The sequence below is a fragment of the Pagrus major genome, chromosome 1 (assembly GCF_040436345.1).
Source record: "Pagrus major chromosome 1, Pma_NU_1.0".
Taxonomy (NCBI): Eukaryota; Metazoa; Chordata; class Actinopteri; order Spariformes; family Sparidae; genus Pagrus; species Pagrus major.
Genome location: NC_133215.1, coordinates 18,208,330 through 18,230,305, shown reverse-complemented (window position 1 = coordinate 18,230,305; position 21,976 = coordinate 18,208,330). Strand labels below are relative to the sequence as shown.

The window sequence follows — 21,976 nt, the reverse complement described above, 5'->3', positions numbered from 1 at the left end:
CAGAACAAATCTTGGTCAAAGGTCAGCCATGCTAACAAATGTGTTAGATTTTGACACAGTGGTGCTTTAAGCTTACACAGAAAAAATTCTGATGTTAAGCAGGTTTGATTTGCATAATGATAAGCATATTGAGGTTGGATTCAAACAAACATGTTTTCTTACATTTGGCAATCAAGATTTGTCGGCTGATTTGGATATTACACTTGGCATGTTTTGATTTTGATAATATTTTGATTAATTGTGAAGCCCTAAATATTCTAATAGGCACCATTAGGACAGGCCTAGACCCTCTGGGGACCTTGAATGTCTGTACAAAACTGAGATATTGCGGTCTGGAGTAGTGGAACGACAGACTGACGCTGTCATTGTTAGACCCCTGCTGATAGCTTGGCTAAAAATCTTATTTAAGGGAATGCATGTTTATGTGTAAATGTGTTAATGGATTATTCATCGTTGTTAATCTTTTCAGTTCCTAAATATCAGTATTGGTCAACCTCAAAAATCAGTTGTCAGTCAGGCTTTAAGGGAGAAAAAATCAAGTAGAACAGAAATGGGCAGAAGAAATGGACTTGAAATGAGGAAGGGGAGTAAGCACAGAAAAATGTGTGTTTACAAACGAATCCAACATCTCATCCTCTCATATTTCTGTCCTCTCCACTTGATATTTGCCTCCTCACCTCCCTCCCTACTTGTGTTTCTCTCTCACTGATCCCCTCTCGACTCCAGCCTCCTCTGTCCCTCTCCGCCTCCTCTCTGCTGTCTCAGTGTAGTAAAGTTTTTCTCTGCGTTTGACGCGACAGCGAGGCATTAGTGCAGACGGGCTACTCATCCGCTCAGGGTCAGTGCACAGGGCAAGGAGGAGAGGGAGGAGAGGGTGGAAGAGAGGAGAGATGGACTCTCTACAGCCCAACTTAGAGGGGGCAGACAGGGCCAGATCCTCTGAGGTGTGTGTGTGTGTGTGTGTGTGTGTGTGTGTGTGTGTGTGTGTGTGTGTGTGTGTGTGTGTGTGTGTTCTGTGTCTGTGCACGCAGTGTATTTGTGCATATGTATGCCAGTTGTGTTGATGTATCTGTTCTCCACAGCTTTGCCGTAGAGGTCAACGAACAAGTACAAGTCTCCTCCGTGCTCGCTTGCAGCTACACATGAACACGTATCCCCTTCCTCTTTTTCTCTTTTACTCTCTCCCGATCTAACTCCTCCACATCAAACAGCCATCAGAGGAACATGTGTCAAACCTGGAGGGAATCGAGGGTGTACAGTGCATCCCTTTGCACTCATGTTGACTAGGTGGCGTTCAGGGCAAAAAAAAGGAAAATGCCCTACAGATTTGGAAAGGCCTCAGAAAGGAAGATTGAATGTGTAAATGTTGCTCTACAGCATGTGTCCGGAGTATCAACACTTCAAGGATGCAATAACATTGCGTCAAACACAGAGACGTCTGATCCCCTAGAGGGAGCTCTATTCTGAGGGAAGAGACAGGAAAGGAAATGCATGCATAATATTCAGAGGGTGTGTGTGTGAATATGAATGTGTGTTTGCATGCATAAGCAGAAATGGAAATTTTATCTCCCTCTCTCTTTTTTCTCTGTGTCTCTGTGTCTCTCTCTCTCTCCTGACTTGAGCAGGTAATATTCCTCAGTGGTTTCAAAGGGCAAAAAAAGAGCCCTCTCCCAGATATCCCAAATTCCCAGCTCTATGATTCCCCTCATTACAGATGGGAACGTCGAAGCCTTGTCCAAGCGCTCCCCGGTCTGCTCTTAATTAACCGCTGCCTCTCCCGGCGCCCTTAAATGGAGACAGAGGAGGAGACGAGGCTCTCACTTTTCCTCTATCCTTCCACCTTTCTTTCCCTTCTTTTCCTCTGGGCTTCTCACCTCTCCTGAGATCCAAAGCACTGAGCTCTTTAAACAGGATCACTTGGAATCCATGTAGCTTCGCTCACTGCTGAGGTGGACTTAAACGATGTTTGGCTCACTGTGTTTGGAATACGAATTACTGTATTTTTTATACTGAGGTCAGACCTGTGCACTAGGCTTCATTTTTTTCTCTTTCATGTATTGATATGGAATGAGCTGTGATCACACAGCCAGAGCAAAAAAGAAATTCATCACATCAGTCACAATTGTTAAATAGAAAAAAATCTGCTTCAATTAGCTCTGAATTATCATCTTATCATTATTTTGTTGCACGGCCATTCAGTTTATATTCTCAATCAATATCTGACTCTGTATCTTTTTAGGATTTGGATGTTGTTAATATGCAAAATGAAGTATACTGTACTGCTGGATTCATTGAAAATGTTTATGGTAATTTACTTTAAATTAATTAGTTTTTCAGGGCTCCTACCATAGATCAGATGTAACCTCACCAGGCATGAAACTAATGTTGCTGACAACTCCCCACAAATGAAAAAAAGGCTCAAAATGCACACTAGAACTGTTCAGCTTGATTTAGTTGCAATGTAGTGTATGCACGTTCATGTGCATTTCCAAAAGGCAAAAACGGTAAGAAAAAAAAGATATATTATGCTAATTTTCAGGTTCATAATTTTATTTTGGGTTGCTACTAGATTAGGTTTACATGCTTTAGTGTTAAAAAAACACATCAGTTTTCTCATATTGTCCAGTGCTGCAGCACTGTATTCCCCCTCTGTCTGAAACCCTCTGTTTTAGCTCCTGTCTCTTTAACACCCCCCCTCCTAAATACCCAGTCTGCTCTGATTGGTCAGCTCGCACAAGCCTGACCAAGCACCACTAACTAAGACAGAGGAGCTGAGCTAAAGCAATTCTTGCGTGCCAAACCAGCCGCGAGGCATAAATTATGTGAATATGTGACTCTGTGACGTAGTGTGATGACGAGGCGTTTCAGGAGCAGTGTTTTCTGTTTTTTCTGGTTTCGCTCTCGACCTGAACAGTTCTTTATGCTACTTTGCCTGACTTCCTCCTTTGCTGTTGTAATAAGTACTACAAGCACTAGAGGCCACTGCCTAACAACAAACAACAATATGGGTCGTAATGAGCTGCACTCACAGTTAACCTAAATGGTCATTTTCCTGATGAGGACCGGCTGCTTTTCATGTTTTTAGCAGCCACCATAGGGGACGCAGAGACAAGGGGTGTTGAGTTGGACCTTGAATTTGTTATCAGGTAAAAAAAAGAAGAGTTCAGTTAAATACTTGTCTTTCTTACCTGGAACGAGTGAATAGGACTGTGGACCGGACACACTGGCTCCTAACTCCGCCCCTGTACCAGGATTGGCCAAACTGTTCTTCATCTCGTCCAGTCCACCACTTAGTGAGGCCATGGCCGAATAATCTGACGTCTGAGCAGAGGCAGGAAGTGGAGAGAGAATAAAAAAAAGAACAAATCATGACGTTTCCTGTTCGATACAACATGAATAAACACTGTAGTGCTGGATGTTGCTTACAGCTGTGATCAATTTGTTTGTTACATCCTGCTACAATCCAACATGCTGCCCCTTCCTTATAGCAAAGAGCAATGAAGCTTTAGTATGAACACACACACACACACACACACACACACACACACACACACACAGGAACACACCTACAGCTGAGAGTTTATTGATCTGTTTACAAAGACAGGGATTTACTGAACAACCAAGTCCAACAGTCTATAACCAGCGGATCAGCTTGCTCCTTCTCTTCATCTCTCCTCTCTCATCCTCACACACTCTCACACACACAGACCTACACACACATTGTACATGTTGTACACATATAAGCAGTGGCATCGCATAGACCATGGCTAACACAAAGCCTCTTGTCTCCCCAGATACCAACAATAATAAGAACTGTGATCATCTCAACACACATCCACACAGACTCCCAGTGCTCTTAACACACACACACACACACACACACACACACAGTGTGCACAAGTTAAAGACATATAGAGAAGAAGAGACTGAAGTGACAAAGCAATATCAGGTTGTTATCTAGTTGTACAGATTCTTTTCTCTGTGAAAACTCTCTTGAGGATCTTCCAGATAGTCAGACCTTGAAGCTACAGTGCAGATTAAAAAGTGTCAAAAGAAATAGAGGTTACAATGTTACAGTAACGTACATGTAATAGTTATTTGTTTATGCAAATATGCATGTTTTTAATCAAATGTTCATCATGTCATAAAATTACTCCTCTTCTGATTTTATCTTTGCTGTAATCTATTCTAGTGCCACAAAATAGTCAAAATATCACAATAGAAAACACTGAAAATTTTACATTCTGTTCATCTAAAATTCTTTAAAAAGTCTGTTGTTCCTAGTATATTTCATGACCTTTGTATCAACCAAGTTAATGCAGACAAAAAATCATGAGGCAGCCACTGTTACAAACTAGCTGAGCGTGCTCTCTCTCTCGCTTTCCCAACAAGCAGACAGATAGATGGATAATGGAAACTGTCCCCTCACCTCAGTCTGACCCCAACACTAAACCATGACCCATCCATCCTCATCTCTCTGCCCCGGTGTGTGTGTGGTGATTTAGAGTGATGGCAATGATGCTGATGACCAACTATATATAGATTAACCACCAATTCTCAGGGCTGCGACACTCATGATGGGCAAATGACCTGTCTGCTGGCTATATGTGTGGTGTGGTGTGTATGTGTGTGAGTGATTATATGAATTGTGTATTTTATAGAATGTATATATGGAAAAACACAGTAAAAATGTAAGGATTAAAGGCACAGTACGTGATTTCAGATGTTGTGGCATAGAACAGGATCATGGGAGGTGTTGTCTTCATTGTTAAACAACCACCATTGCCTATTAAAATCCAACTCCAGTATGTTGAGCGGTAAGAATATGCGCAAATAATTGTAATATACTTCTGCGATGGCTGCGACTTTGTGTAGAAAAATTATAAAAATAAATGTCTATACAGCTGAACTGTGTGTGTGTGTGTGTGTGTGTGTGTGTGTGTGTGTGTGTGTGTGTGTGTACACTAATGACAGCAATCAGAATTTCCTTTAGGTGATGAGGTGAGAGTTTTGCACTGACCCTTTTAATACCTCTGCATCCGTGTGTGTGTGTGTGTGTGTGTGTGTGTGTGTGTGTGTGTGTGTGTGTGTGTGTGTGTGCATGTGTGTGAGGACGTGTAAGTGTAGGCGTGTGTTTGTGCTCACTGACCTCTTAAACACCCCTGTGCTCGTCAACACACAACACAACCACTGGACTGTGACCTGCCAAATAAGAGCTTACCCAGTACACTACACACACATCTCCCTCTCTCTCTCTCTCTCTCTTTACACTTCAGACACATTTTTAAGCCCTCTTTTCTCTCTTAATGCCTCCCCCCTCCCCCCCCCACACACATCACACCTGTAGTTTTTTTTTTCACCCAATCATACATGCTATCCCTGTACACCCCCCTCCTCCTCCCTCTCTTGGCCGCTCTCTGTCTTATTATAATGGTGTCTAATGTGTCCATGTATCCATGTAGATGGGGGCCGGGCAGCAGCAGCAGCGGAGAAGAAGGGGTCTGCCGTGGTAATTGGCCATGATGAAGTTTGGCCAGTGGGGTGACAGGCCCGCTAAGGAAGATGGATCATTCTCATTCGGCCCCGTAAATGTTGTCAATTCCACCGCTCATACAGCGCCATCAGCCCTCATCAAAGAGGAGGGACGCAGCTGCCGGGCCATGGAAGGGTTGGGGTTTGGGGGGTGCTGGAGGTGGAGGTGGCGTTGGTGGTGGTGGTGGGGGAGTTGTACATTGCAGGATGTAGGGTTAAAAGAAAAGGTGGTACAGGAGCTGGGCCAGGGGGCAGGAAGTCATGGGCATAAAGAAGGATGAGAGGAGAACAGATGGGATGGAGATGACGGAGAGAGCTGAATGCTTGTCAGACATAAGAAAAAGTGGAAGCGAGAAAATAATGTGGAAAGAATTGCAACAAAGTAAGCATGGTTCCTTTGGGATGGAGGCCGTGTTCGGTGCTGCACGAATAAAAAGCAGCTGCTCTATTGACACAGTGGGCAGAGAGCTACCAGCAAAAAAAGAAGAATGCAGTGTCGTCCAGAATAAAGTTGAACCTGACTCCACTGCAAAATTTTGCATTGCGTTGGCCAATCAGTTGCAGGTATTCAGATCTTTTGGATTACTTTGTAACTTCTACTCGTTTTCTCATGAATGCTGGAGTGACTGCCACTGTGAGAACCTTCCAGAGTTGTAAACCCCACAGTATTATAAACCCCTGTGCAGTGTTTTGGCATTTTAAGGCCTTCGCACGCCCCTTGTCCTGTGCTGTTTTTGGTCTGAACTAGGGGCCGCATTTAAAAAATGTTCTTGGATTTACACTTGAAGTTAGTTTTAAACTCATGTCCAACGATGTATTACATTTGATTCATAAAAGATGCTAGGCATAAAAACAAACAAACAAAAAGTTTGAACACAAGTGACGTATTCCAGCATATGTTTTGTTCCAAGATTTACATTACACAAATTGGTGGATTATTGATGTCGGCTTGCTTATGCTTCTCTTTTAGTGTCACAAAATCTCTAAGATCAACGCAGAAGTACCAAGAACTGCAGTTCCTCCAATGGCCACTTGAGCAAGTCCATCCCCATAAATCCCCATGCCCCCCAATCAAATGGCCAACTACATGTTTACAGCCTGGTACAAAAACAGTTTTGGTTTCTATAATCTTATTTCCCCCTTCATGGCAACTGTATTGAATTATATTAAAGCTTAAAGTTTGGTATATTTACAGGCGTGGCCACTTTGACTGACAGCTAGCTGCCAAGTAGCGAACCACCACACTGAGCTTCACGATGGCTCTTCAGAAACCTGAGGCTGACATTACGATGACTACGTCCATATTTCATTCTGAACGAACAACTTACATCCTAAATATGAAAAATAACTTTATATCTGAATAGTCATTTAACTTTACAGTGTGAGGCCACTGCCAGTGTCTTCATCCTCTCTCCCACGCCCTCACTTACACACAGCAGGTTGGTCTACTGACTCAGATCTGGATAGGTAATGGTTTGGTTCAAATTTCACATCAATAACAGATGAGTCCTAATCGGCCCTCCGACACACACAAACACACACTCACACACACACACTCACACACTCACACACACACACACACACACACACATGCTGGCCTTGTTGGCTTGCCCTATTTGCATAATAGTATTTCCCTTTTCTCCATTCCCCAAATAGCTCCCGATTTCTCCATCTCTCTCTCTCTCTCTGCTTCTCTCCACATTGTCTTGTGTACTCCTGATGGAAAAAGGCTTGACTATAAACAAATACAATTCCCTCAGAGGCCCACAAACTGAGACAGGGATTGTGGGGAAGGAATTCATCTGCGCTCAAACTGAGCGTGGCAGCAGTGGGGAGGATATTCATTTCCTGACGAGCCAGATGGACCTCAACTCTGGGGAGAGGCTGTAAAAGTTCATACATTTTGGATGGAAAATTGGCCTAACATTTCTATTTTATGAATGATTTATTGATTTAAATTTGGAAATTAAATATTTGTGCATTGGTGCCCAGTGCCTTTTTTTGTTGTTCCACATACAGAATAGTGATCCCATCACAGAAGTGAGAGGGTAAAGCTGTTTCTCTCACAGTCAACAAAACTCATGATAAAACCAGCACCAACAATGAATTGATCCAACTTGTAAAGTATTGTCTGTGAGGCCAAAGAGTGCAAAGTGAATTTTAGAGTAAAGTCAAGTAAATTGGACAATTACATGCACATTTTTCTCCACTCAAACGTTGGAAAGTTAGTCAGCACTGTCTACATCTATCAGGAACTAGACTCTTCCTGCCATGATGTGTCGTTTTGTTCTGTTCTTACTAAACCGTTCAGATTAGAAGGTTATAGTCTCATTCACTTTTCACGTGACGAGAGTAAGGAGAGTTAACCGACAAGATGATGGCAGAGGATTTGTTGTTTAAGTGAAACCAAAAGTGCCTATTTGGCAATAATTCTCATTTAAACCCAAGTCTAATAGGAAACCTGGTAACGTTAATGAGGGAAAAGGAGTTGTTACCTCACTGTTGGAGGAGTGCAGCCTGTCACCTGAAGCTCTTCACCTAACATCTCATCATTGTGCCATTACTCCCACAGACTGTATAAAACTACTCCCTGACATAAAACTGATCCGCTGTCAACACATGCCGAAAATGACAGCTGTTTTGCTCCGTAAACGCATTTTTGATTAATGATAGCAGTATGTGCTAATCTCACTGAACACAGTGCATTTCCTGTGACTAGCCTACTTCATAATAAAAGTCAACTCGTGTTTTGCCAGTTAAATGCTTCTGAAGTGAAGCTGCCGCAGTAGGAAATGTGTGAGCAGTAATTAAACACAGTGCTCCCCAGAGAGTAAACATCTTTTCTGGTAAAAAGCCCAGTGTAAACGGAAACACCATTGTTGTCATGAGCTTAGTAGTATTACTTAGGTAATTAGCTTATTAGTGAGAAATTTACGTTACCACGGCAACCCGCATTGTGGCCCGTGTCACACTATGTGTGATCCCTGGAACAACACAAACTATGGACAACAATCCTATTGTTGCAGGAACGTCTGTTGTTAGCTAGCTTACAGCTAACAATCAACAGAGACGAAGCACAATTTGAGCAAATGACTTTGCTTACTGTATGAAAACCTTAATGTAGTCTTTACCTCTGTGTCATTAAAATACAACAACAGGCCACACTGGTGAACTGGCTGATGTTGCAGTGAACATGTGTGTTCCCAGGTCCTGCTGACATAAATACTTCCTCAATGTCAATCAATGCATGGGTGAAAATAATCCCCAAAAATGCACTATTCAATTTTGTTTGGTAAAAACTACAGTGCTCAGCTGCTTTAAGAAATTACCTAAAGCCTTTTTGTTAATGGCACTATAAATTTGTGACCTGTTTTTTAAGATTTACAATTTCTGTGGTAACTAATAACTTTGGAGTAGTGAGAGATGTATTGAGAGACGGTCTAACACAGTCTTTTCTTGGAACTTGTTGACGAGAAGACATATGCAGAAAAACATGAGCCTCTAACTTGAATAATTCACACAGAGGTAAAGGGGGTAACAATCTATTTATAAGGCAGCACTTGTGTGCATTATGAGTCCTCAACATCTTTTGACCAGTTTAACCATTCACAAGAGATCACCTTTAAACTCTCTCCGTCTTTTTAAGCTTTTTGGATGATGAGAATAAACAGACTTTTCTTTTTATATCCCAGTGTAGCCACACTGGTTGGTGCTGGGGTGGGCATTTGGACCCGGGGGCAGCACTGATGGGTGGGGGCTCCGTCAGCCCTGCTGATTTATCACCTGGGTAATAGGAAGTGATTGAAGGGAAATTCAAATGAACTCTCTCCGACAGGCACACATGCAGACACACATAGGAGCACGCACACACAAATTAATAGTGGGACTTAATAGACTACAGGGAGAGAGGGAACAAGAGCAGGAGAGGGAGATGAGATAAAAGGATGGCTTGTTAGGGAGGAAAGATAAAGAAAAGGTCTGAGACAAACAGGATAGCAGAGTAACTACTGGTGACAGATAAAATAAGATTTGCTTGTGAGGAACGTGAGCAATTTTTACTTTTTATCTATTCAGGCGGGATGAAGGGAGAAGAAATAATGAATGAGGCTCGTGTTTCAGGGCAAGAAAGCGAAAAGATAATGAAGAGCTTGAAATAACCGCTGAAATTACAGTATATTAGTATAGCATTATAATATACTGTTGGTACCTGAAATTGAGCCGATCGCACCTCTGTTTCCCACTCGCTCCTTTTCTCTTTCTCTTTCACACACACACAAGCTGACACTCTGTCAAATGCACCCCCAACAGCAGGACCAAGTATTTATCAGACATCTTTTAGGAATGTCAGTCACAGCACAGCATGACCCTCCTTGACCATAACCTCACACACACACAAACACACACACACACACCTCAGCCCACATACCAGAGCGGCTGAGCTGTGGCTGTCAGCGTGTCAGTGTTGGAGGGTATGACTGTCAATCATTCCCTCTGGGAAATGCAGGCGAGTAAAAGGGGGGTGGTCGGCTAGACAGGATGAGAGAAGGGAGCGGAGGTAGAGGGACAGATAGTGATGTAGATTAATGTGTGTGTGAGAGAGCGAGTGTGTGTGCGCCTCTTTGTAATCACAATACAGCTCCAGTTTGACCCCGTTGCGACCCATGGTTTAAAGCCCCTATCCCCGACCCCAGTGGCTTGACCGGGCTCAGAGAGGACACTGACCTATGAATCATGGGTATTATAGTCTTGAGTCGTAGTCTATAGAGCTACTAGAGCCAATCCCTGTCGACCTCTCGCCCTGTGCCACTCCACTCCCCATGTCGGTCAAAGGGAAGTGAATGGGCTAAAAGAAGAAACTCTGCCCTATAGGTCTAAGGCTGTAGCCTGGATGTGACTCCATATACTGCTACTCCTTTAGTGAGTGTTTATCCTTTTGCCCTTGACATCCACTGATTAAATAAACCTGAAGTAGGCACATCTTTAAAGGAAGTGTCATTTTAAGACGTTCACAAAATATTTCCGCAGGGCTGCAGATTAGAGGACATCTGAGAAAAGGTGTAGAGAGAATACAAATGCTGGCTTTTTGTCGTTTTGTTATTCAGCGTCATACTTACACCTGTCTATTCCACTCAGATTTACTTACTGCTGGGAGAGGGTGGGAGGTCAATTTAGATGCAACATTAAGACACACAGACACACCCTTTCTCACACACACACGTATGCAGTACAATCCCAAGATGCATCAGCATGTGGACAGCTCCCATCACCGTCCCCGAGCAGCAGGAAGTGAGGTCATAATGAGAGCCGGGTCAATATGCTCATTAACCCCTGCAGTGTATCTAGATTATAGGAACATCAATAGGGCAGGCCTGACTGAGTCGTATCAGACCACAGAAACTCACAGCAGTCAGTGGGACTGACAGAGAAACATGGCTTGATGTTGGCATTTTCAGGTCACTCAGTGAAAAAACAACAACACAGAAGAAGCAAAAAATGTCTATCAGGATGAATGCAATGATTTGCAGACACAATTAGGAGTATCAAAATTTGATTTTCATTTTGCAGTCTGACTGAGTTCTTCAAGATTGACATGGCATGGCAAGGCATAGCAGGCAGGACAGGCTTTTAGCTAAAAGCAGAGACAAGCATTTCATCTAGCAACAAAGTTCAAAGACAGGGCACCGTTTGTAAGTCGTCTTAATGAAGTTGCTTTTCCCCATAACCTTAAGAGTCTTTATAAAATAAATATTAACAATATAATTGCAGATCAAACAAACAAACTTGTTTATCTGCTGACCGATAATTAGCTCACTGAGCTAAGGGCCTAATTATGTCAAAATGAATATAGTCTCAGTACATGCTGTAATTTCCTTTGTGTTTCAGTTATAGTTTAAGGTTGAGGTATTAAGTTTGTATTTGGCACCTCTGACCAGACAACATGGGGATGGCCAGACTGAGACCACTTCCTACTTTGGGCTGAGTGTTAATTTTGGCAGCTATTTTAGATTTAGTCTCAGTTTTAGTCTTTGGATGAAAATGCTTATTAGTTTTAGTCACATTTAATCATTCTTATCCGTCACAGTTTACTCGACATGAACTCAAAACATTTCTGTCGATAAAAAGTCATACATTTTAGTGCACTTTGAGTTAAAATGTTTTCTCTCTTTAAACTCATTCAATTAGCTTTTAAGCCTTTGCATAATGGGCAGCTTCATGTTTTGCAGATTTCGTATTCAAACATGCCAGAAGACAGTTTGATCCGGCTGTTGTGGCCGGCACAAAAATATGTCTTGTGCAATTGACTGTTATATGTGTGTCAATCTTACAATTCATTACAAAAAATATATAATATTATGTATAATCATTCGGAGAACGTTTTGGTCCAAAGTGACCTGAAACTAGTGCGTTCAAACTGAAGTAACGAGCACTAAAAGTCATCAAACTTGAAATAAATCCTGCACGAGCAATAACTAGGAATAACATCACTATTTAAAGGTTTAGTGTGTAGGATTTAGTGACACCCCTCAACTCACCCTCCACTACAGTGGTCGCTAAGAATGCAAAAACACAAAAACGCTGTCTCTAGAGCCAGTGTTTGGTTTGTCCATTCTGGGATACTGTAGAAACATGGCGGTGCAACATGGCGGACTCCATTGAAGAGGACCTGCTCCCTCTGTAGATATGAAAGGCTCATTCTAAGGTAACGAAATACAACAATCTTTGTTTTCAGGTAATTATACTCCAATGAAAACATAACTATGAATATTATATTCAGTTTCTGCCAATAGATCGTCCTAAATCCTACACACTGGACCTTTAAAGCATTAGGAAAGCATAGCTGTTTGACTTATCAAATCCAAAATAGGGGGGTTGGGTTAGGGAAGCAAAAAAAGCATCCCTGGTTGTGCTGTGGCAAGGCAGGAGTGGTGTCAACCAGGAAAAAGAAATGCTGACCCTCAAGGAGGAACTGTGTGTGGTTCTGAATAAACCAGGCTATAATCTCTGGTGGCCACGGCTGCCACTGAGCACCCCTTGACTCTGTTTCTGCCCCTGTCAGTCTCGCTCATTAGTTTTTAATGGAAAGTTTTCCCCTGCATTATTCTTCATCAGAGCACCCTATAGTCTTGTTGACCTCTGCCCAGAGCCTGCACGGTGCCACGCCCTTACCTTGCCAGAGTCAGGGCTCAGATAGAGGTCAGAGCTGGATTGGATTGGACAGGGTTGCTGTCTGTCAAACAGACGGTCCAATACCTCGATCTGCTGCGGCGAGAACAGCTCCCCTCTCATCTGCTTCCTGAGGAAGTCCCGCCCACTGTGGCCGTGCCCGTTGGCCAGCGGCGACTCCTGCAAACCTAGAAAGAGCGAAGAAAGGGATGAGGTTAGAGGGGTTGTAGATGGAGGACATTTAATGGAGGATTAAGTGAAATAGAAGGGGTTCAAAGAGAGAGTTAAAGGAGGTGGTGGTGAGTCTATAACCAGGAGAATCCAGAAAGATGGCGATGATAGAGGACTGAAGGGAGGGTTGAAAAAATAAATCACTGAGGCAGATGTAGAGAGAGAAGTTTGAGCAATGTAAGGACTCAAATGAACCCCACTGAGCTGATTTAGGACTGAGTGACTTCATAGATTGTGGAGACTCAGAGAAAATGCTATACAAATGCAATCCATTACCAAGCATACGCTGTCCCTCCTTCTTGATCTCTCAAAAAGTACACTCTCGCCCCTCGTATATACACACTTCTTGTCGTAACACCCATACACACACAGACACACAAATATATATTGCTGTGGTATCAGTATTAGACTGTGAGCTCTCGTATCCTGCAGTTATTGCAAGGCTGAGGGACCGAACGAGACAATTATAAGAGCTGTGAAGAGTCGCGGCCCACAAATGATTAGAAAGAGTGAACGAGAGAAAAAGATAAAGAGAAAAAGGGGATGAGGGTGAAAATCCCCCGCTATAGAGCCAATTCATCGCTCCAAACCGCTCCTGAGAGCCTATTTTAGTCCTGGGGGTCACTGTGTGTTTGGTGTGTGTGTGTGAGTGTGTGAGTGTCTGTGCGGCAGCAGAGGGAGTGATATGACAGACAGGTGGAGATGGGGAAGGGGCTTCAAATATATTTTTTTTCCATTTGGACTGAAAATACAGATCCATTTGTGCCAGACTGTGATCTTAAAGAAAAAACAAAGAGTGATGTAGCCAGGTCAAAGAAAGAAAGAAAGAAAGAAAGAAAGAAAACTATAATCACCATTCATTAAAGGATAATTCTTTCAGTAACATCCCCCAATTTAGTTTTTTGGACGGTCGATATACAGTTAAACAAAAGGATCAAAATGCAGCAGAAACAGATATTGTCGTTTTCTACCCATTCTTCTTTCTCCTCAGAACCTGCCATGTATGATTCCCACAATGCAACATGCTAATTGTTTGTTCAGAGTGCTAGTAGCAGCTAATGTAGCACCACCGTTGCTAGCCTGCAGTAGAGATGAGGAGCGGGCTAAGGAGGTCTGGTAAACTCACTCCACACACGTTTCAGTATTCAAAAAGCTGCACTTGAACACACCACAAATACTACAGCCGACAGCCAACAAGCTAGTAGGTCCTGCATCTGTGTGAAAGGAAATACCTTTCTGCGGATATACAAACCCTTGTTATGATTAAGGAGCATTTTTTTGACACCAATCTCGCTAATATAGCCACTTTTAATGAGGAATGTGTCTGGTAAAAACAAATTGCACTGGTGAAGAGGCGGAGGGGAAATATAAGGAGAAATTGTGCAAAATTTGTGAAATCATGAATGCTACAGCGAGCTGCTGATTCTGTATGCCAAAAAGCCACTGACAAGGGCTGTCCAGTGCCAACGGTGCGGGACACACCGCACTGACTGGAGCCTCGGACAATGCCCGATGATGCCCAACGGGGTAACATTGGCCTGGTGTGTCAGGGATTTAAGGTTGAGCTGTCAGAAGATTAGACTGAATGTTAACCAGCTAATGATTTAGCCAGATTATCTGTAGGTAAAACTGAAAGTGAGCTACATACTCATTTTCCCGATTTGAGTTGTAACCTGTTGAAAACTTAATAAAATGATACATCTAGAGGTGGGACATTGGTGCGTGCTTTTCATATGATTTCAAAGACTTCAAGAGTAAACCTCAAATCATCACACCTCACACTCACACAGTGCTGCGAAACTCACAGAACCTCGCTACACCTTTTCAGTACACAAAAACCTCTTTCAGCCACTCTCTCACAAACACACTGCTTGATCATAATCTCTCTTTCTCTACTATAGCCACACACACACACACACACTCATATACAGATGCTGGGAGCAGTGTGAGTGTATGGTCCAGGTCTCTGGTGACAGACCAATCAGGGGGGAGATAAAGCCGGTATGATGCTTTAGCCTGGTAACCCACGGCGACCCATTTAATCCCACCGGCCAGTCCCCATGATGGAATTCAATTGATCAATCATGTAGCTCTGATGGCACCATTTCAGCCAGCTTATTGCTTTCTGCTTTCTCTCTGTCACTCGCACACACACACACACACACACACACTCACACACACACAAATACACACTGAAAGACTGACCCAAGCCACGACGGAGCGCCGACAAAGGACCAGAGAAAGACGGAGAACGAAGGAGACAGACAGGACCTACTGTAATCGAGCAGTAAGAACAAAGCTTTTATTTATGATAATCAATATTGTCCATTCATCTGTATGAATGTGTGTAGGTGTGTGTGTCTGTACGCCTGTGTGTGTGTGTGTGTGTGTGTGTGTGTCTTGTTGTGGATGTGGGTGTGGGTGGGTAGCTTGATATCCGGCTGGTCTCATTGTATCCATGGATGGGTAAAGAAACTCATTGCCGTGACGGGTTAAATCCTATTCACTGTCGGATACACACACACACACACTCACACCCACACACACACACACTCACACCCACACACACACACACACACACACACACATACACACTCACAGCTGCCTCTATCTCTGTGAGTCAGTCTCAGAAGGGAAGCGCTTCTCTTCCCTCTTTTTCAGAGCAGAACAAAACAAACAATGAGCCCTTATTGTTCTCTCTCTTCTGCCTTTTTCCTCTCTCTTCCGCCTTCTCTGTCTCTCACTCTCTCTCCCTCTATCTCTCTCTCTCTCTTCCTCCATCACTGTGTCACTCTGACTCGGCCTGCCGTTGCCATTTATTCGACAAGGCAGGAACAGTTGGATTATTAAATCCAAATACCTTTGAGACTTAGATGGGTTGTCACCTGTTTGTGTGTGTCAGTGTGCGGTGTGTGTGTGTGTGTGTGTGTGTGTGTGTGTGTCTGCAGGGGGTAGGACACCACCACTGTGCATCTTTTTGCACTTGACATAGATGACATAGATTATCATACTGATAGGACAGAGGTCGTAAGTCTGACCTCACAGCCCCAGCCTGTGCGTGTGTGTGTGTGTGTGCGGCATCTAAACTCCAGAGATCAAAGTTTTTTGGGGGGCGGGAGGCACAGAGAGGAACTCAGGGTGAAGGGCGGAGCACCCCTCCCTCCTCTCCTCTCCGCCGTCCTCCATCTTTTGCTCACTCCCAGCGTCTTTTATCTGTTAAGCTGCTGCATGTCACAGTGGATGCACAAGGGGGTGAGAGGTCATCTTGGCATTCTGGGTAAGCGCCATTGACAATATTTCTTCTTCGTGCAAAAGAGACTTTTTAACAACCAGTAAAAATTATTTTCCTTCAAACTTCATTAAGGAATCACTGACAGAAAGAAACGTTCCCTATCTTAACAGGTCCACCTGTCCTGATCTCCACATCCACACACGCACACAGACACACACACACACACACACACACACACACACACACACACACAGCCGCTGTGTATAAGAGAATAGGTTAAGATACAATAGTCCCCTTTTGGCCCCACAAGTCAAGTTCTTCCATTCACTCCCATTCATCTACATTTGGCCCCCCGGTCACCCCCCACTTCCCCTCGCTTTGGCTGGGGGCACAGGTCACCACAGGGCTTTACCCATACACACTCTTCCTGCCGACACACACACACACACACACAGAAACACACATGCCACGATCCCGCCTTCTTGTGTTCCCATCACTTGAACAGCTGCCATTTCTATGCTTATAAGTTACAGCAGAGATAAACGGTTTCCTGATCGCAATTTTATATGCATGTTGATACATTGTAAGATATGATCATTTCATAGTGTCACAATTACAAAAACACCCCTGATGCTTGCTCATGGGCACTACAGCAGTGCGTTTGCTTACTCAGTGGCTTGAAGCTATGCCCCATTTAAAAAATATATATCATATTATTCACCTAAAGATCACTTTGAGTCCATAAAAGGGAAACAGGTGCACTTCTCCTGTACTGTATTTCAGTTGGGTGGTCTGCCTCTAAATTTACTTTTTGTCACAGCAGACATTTTGATAGCATGAAACATAGGCAGGGCCCTGATAAAAGTTACAATAGCTCAGTCTCATTCAAGTGTCCAAAGACACCCTACCGGTCAACCATTCTGCACTATGTCAGAGTCATGGAACAGGAAAAACTAAATGTGATTCAGCCATCTTTGTTTTTCCTGCTCATTACATGTCAAAATGTCTGCTGTGAATAAGGTCACGGAAAGGTGTCACTCAAATTCAAAATACAGCAGAAAGAGTCTGATATCTTGATCATTTTAGCATGTTTACCAAGCGCTCACACAAACATATGGTTTGATTAAAAGTATGAGTTTTTCACTTTGTTCAATTTATAGTGTTCAATATGATCTCATCAGTATTTAACGGTGTCTGCTAAGCCCTAGAGAGCTCAATTTACCCCGACCCCATGCTCATTTTACCTCCACCTTGGGGCAAATTGTGCCATAGGACTATTTTTTTTAGTGTGATTGTTCTGAAACCATCATAATTAGATAACTTTTATTTAAATTCCACGGGTTCATAAGAACCTGAAGTATATATATTAACTATGATTTGATACAAACACACTTTGATTTCCCTGTAAAATCACCAAATGTAAAAAGTGGCTCAACTTGCTCCCCTAAACAAAAACCTTGTTTACTTAAATACTTTTCTCTAAATGCTTTTCTGCATACATGGGAAGTCAGTGTTTGAACTTTGAGGTAGATGCACAGATTCCCTGTTACTGTCTCATTACTACATGTGTAACACATTTACCTGTACAGAGCGATAGATACAACTACAACATCAACAAGAGAAGGCTGATGTGTGTGTGGGTGACTTGTGTATGTTCATATCTTTTCCCCTTCTGTGTACAAATGTCCGTGCCGACAAGCATATGGGTGTGAGTGTGTGTGTGAGAGGCTTGCATTATTGTGTATCTGTGTATGTGTTTGTCTGTCCATGTCAGTGCATGCTGTTCCCCCTGTCGCCCCTTGCTGTGTGTGTGTGTCATTATCCAGCGGGGGCTGCTCTAATGGAAGCTGTGATTAGCAATGCTGTTAATTAGACCACAGAGCCAACCGCGCAGACCTCTGCCACAGAAACACTGTAGATAAAACGTGACGCTGAGCGACACAACGCTTCAATGGCGCTTTCTGGATGCTTCAGTGAAACGCTGAAGTGATACAATATTTTTGATATAAATTAAGAACCCAACGTCGAGTCGTAGTAAAACAACAAACAGACCACACATTTAGCGCAAAGTGTAGCGCGTCATGCACATAAAGAACAAAGCGAAACAATAATGTTGCTAATTAGATTACAGAGCTTTTACTTCGACTACAGATTCAACCACAGAGTCTTTGCCACAGACGTCAGAGCAGTATATCATTTGTGTAATTATACATGACTCACATTATTCTTGACAATTAAATATGGCTTTAAAAGAAAAGTAGACCCCTGATACATTATGACTCGTTATAACTGGTAAAGCAACTGAATGAAACAGAAATATCATGTTATGTTATTAGTTACATCTGTGCTTATCATCATTTAAAAAGTCAAAATGTCGACTGTGAAAGGGACAATTTCAGGTGGGTATTAAACATGACATCCGTCAAGGAGTAACCACTAATGTATAGTCAAGTTTCCACCAAAATTTAGTGAAATAAAAAAATAAAAAATGTTAATCTTCTATAGAAAATGTGAATGGCTGCACATTTCCATAAACTTCCATATTTTGTGAATTAGAGGTGTCACAATATTTTCAATATTTGCGTTAATTTTTTTAAGTTTATGGTTACAGATTCACTCTCCACCTCCCTACACTCGTATTTTGAGTATTTTTTTGCCAAAAAAGAGGAAAAAACACAGTAAAAACAGTTAAGGATGAATTTGATTGCTAGGATTTTTTATAAAAAATTTCAAATTTCCATAGATATTGCGATAATATCGTTATCGTGAATTTGATTGGCCACGGTAATCATGAAGTGAAAAACTGATACCGTAGCAGCCTTAATGTGTATATTAGGAGTTGGTCACATCGAGACCAACAGCTGGTGGCGCTTGTCAAAGCACTGCAGAAGAAGAGGGTGCTAGAGATGACATAATTAAAAGAGCCCCTGTCAAATATTTCAAAACTATGTAGTAAAACATGATGAAAACGTGGCATTTCCATTTGTTTCTTGTACTAATTTCAGGGAAGTAAAGCTTGCGCAAATGTTCATCTCCTCAGTAGAGCAGAAGCCTCAGTGACAAAAAAGTCACACGGTTCATACGGCGTGATTTATTCAAAAGTCCGTTTTCATTCCACTTTGTCAACACACTTTCCACTTCAGACAAGCGTAAAAACGTTTCTCCAATATTTCATGAAATTCTGGCATTTCCACTTTTTTTATTCACGTTACAATTATTGAAGGTAAGATACTGCTAAGTTCACAAAACGGAGAAACTTTTATCAGCTACCTTTGTATGTCATCATTATTCACCCGTGTGTGTGTGAGTGAGTGTGTGTGGGCTAAAGTCTTTGTGCTCTGCTGATGGGTGTGTGGACCTTATCAGAACGCACAAGATGTCACCTGGGATTCATCCTGGAACCTGCTGGAATGTTTTGGAAATTCATCAGCAGTGGGAAAGGATACTATATCTGTGTGCGTGTGCGTGTGTGTGTGTGTGTGTGAAATAGCCCCCAGTGGCGTTCTGTCACCCCCCCTCGCTCCGACATCTGGTCCTGTCTCATTTACCGCAGGAGACTGTCTGTGTGATGGCTTTTTAATGCCACTGACACCGCCACACACACACTCACAATCATGCACACGTGTTTGTACACACACAGACGCAAACATACATACAGTACATGTGAGACACCCACACACACAAGCTCACACACCTCTATTAACATGCATACAACATTGATCCAGTATGACAACGTATATGATCAATAGTGCATGCATAAACCGACTTCTCAGGTAGCTCTCCAGTGAAGCTCTGTTGGTAAACAAATAGGGCTTTCTGAATGAAGATGTTTGGTTTAGATCTCCCATATTGCACACGCAAACACACACACACACACACACACAGACTCGCACACATCTGTCATTGATCCTGCTGAGTTCTTTCCATCTGGGCTTTCTGTGCTGTACAGTGAGGAGGGGGTTCCTCAGACTGTCCGTCATCATATAATGTGTTTATGTATGTTATGTACTGTGTTTGTACGTGTGCCATCACCACCAAAAAAATACAACAATGCAAGTAAACACACATATATTCTTTTGCTCACCTTCATCCCTCTTCCTCTTGCCGACATCAGCAGCTGAGCTGATACCCAGAATGCCGCTGATGGAGTACGAGGAGCCGGCTGAGTCACTGGTCACCGCCGACACTTGTGTGGCAGCCACGGACGTCCCTGCAGGCAGATCACAGGACAGCACAAACCGTTTGATCACAAGACAAGATCAAGGAGAAGAATATCCTTACATATTTGTACTTATGAGTAACGTATGTAAGCTTCCTTGAGAAAATGTGTGAGTCAGTCACAGAAGTTCAACAATGCAGATAAATCTTTTAACAATCAGAGACTAAGGGTGGCAACGCTTTAAGACTTTGAATGAAACCCATTTTCTTTTTCACCTTACAGTATATTTTGATAAAAGCAGAAATATATACACTGCTTTTATTATGAGACTGATCAAATTCTCCAAAGTAATGCGAGCTGTAACAAATAGTTACCCCAACTAAGTGGGCCAGATTTTGGGGGGGTTCAAGGTTATGTTGGATTTTTTGGTAAAGCTTTTTTATAAAGGTTCTTGTAATATGCATTAATTCATTGCTAATAAGGCCCTTATTATAACATAATGAACAAATTGATTGTTCAATTCCAGCCTGCAGTCCTTGCTGCATGTCTTATAATCTTAAAAAAAGGTATATAGTGAAGTGAAGTGTATAATAAAGGATTTATTAACCTTAATAAAGCATTGTTCTCACTTTAGATCCAGTAGCTGCAAGTAGCATAGCTAACTGCTATTACATGCTTAATAAAATATGTATTAATCTTAATAAAGCAACAAGAAAAGATTAGTAAAGGTTTCACAGTGACATCATAGTTAAACTTAATAAATGTGTTCGTTGCTAATGTTATTAGAAACAGTTATAAGAAACTTATGTATCAATAAACTGTCAGCATGTTTCATATAATGGCTTATAAATATCTTATAATCTAACAATAAATGTGCCATTTTTAAAGCTGCTGTAAGTTTTATATTCTTATTAAATATATTGTTAAATAGTTCTATATTCCAACAGTAATCACTGTTATAGAGTGTTTGGTCAGTAGCCCATGTCTCTCCTCCTCCTGCTCATGCAGTAAAAGAGAGAAAAGATATTCTGGCATCCCTGCCCACCTTATCCAATCAGAACAGAGAACTCCAGAAAGAGGCGGTCCTGTCTGCTCGAGCAACTCGCACAGAGCAGGATCCTACTTTTTACCAGCAATGGGAAAACATGGAAAGCTACTACGGCCCTCCTGGTGACGGCTTATACTACAAAACACGGCAAGCAATGAGAAACACTTGGAGAGAAGAAAGAGGCGAAGAGAGCTGCCTCGAAAAGAATGAAAAGAGTTGTGCAAGTGTGGTGACGTAGAGAGGAAGGACAGGATTGCTAACTGCAAAACGGACAGGAAGTTAATGTTATTAATGTTAATAAGCATCTCATAAGAACTTAAAACTTACTACTACTAATACAGTAAAGCTCCTTGTTAGGGCTCATATATAAGAGATACGGTCACCTTTGCAGGAGCCTATGAGCAGTGTGGTTTTCTTCACATGTACTTAAAATAAATGGTTTCATTATATGATGTTAGACAGACATGTAAAGTATCACTGCATGAGAGAAGCTAGAAACTCAGTGGCATAAGCTTATTTCCTTCTAATACAAATATCTCAGCTAAATGTACACATATGATAACATGCTATATGACCGAAAAACTCTAGTTAAAGGACCCAATGTGTTGAA

General features: G+C 42.3%; 1 protein-coding gene across 1 annotated transcript in view; it reads right to left on the bottom strand.

Moving 5' to 3' along the window:
• The window catches only part of pax5 (paired box 5), a 48,605-nt gene that overhangs the window by 8,857 nt on the left and 17,772 nt on the right, over positions 1–21,976 (bottom strand). Inside the window, exons 5-7 of the mRNA XM_073466926.1 lie at positions 20,244–20,369; positions 12,784–12,884; positions 3,189–3,321 (exon numbers count right to left, since the gene is read on the bottom strand). Coding sequence (XP_073323027.1) covers positions 3,189–3,321; positions 12,784–12,884; positions 20,244–20,369 — 360 coding nt within the window. The remainder of the gene's footprint in view (positions 1–3,188; positions 3,322–12,783; positions 12,885–20,243; positions 20,370–21,976) is intronic.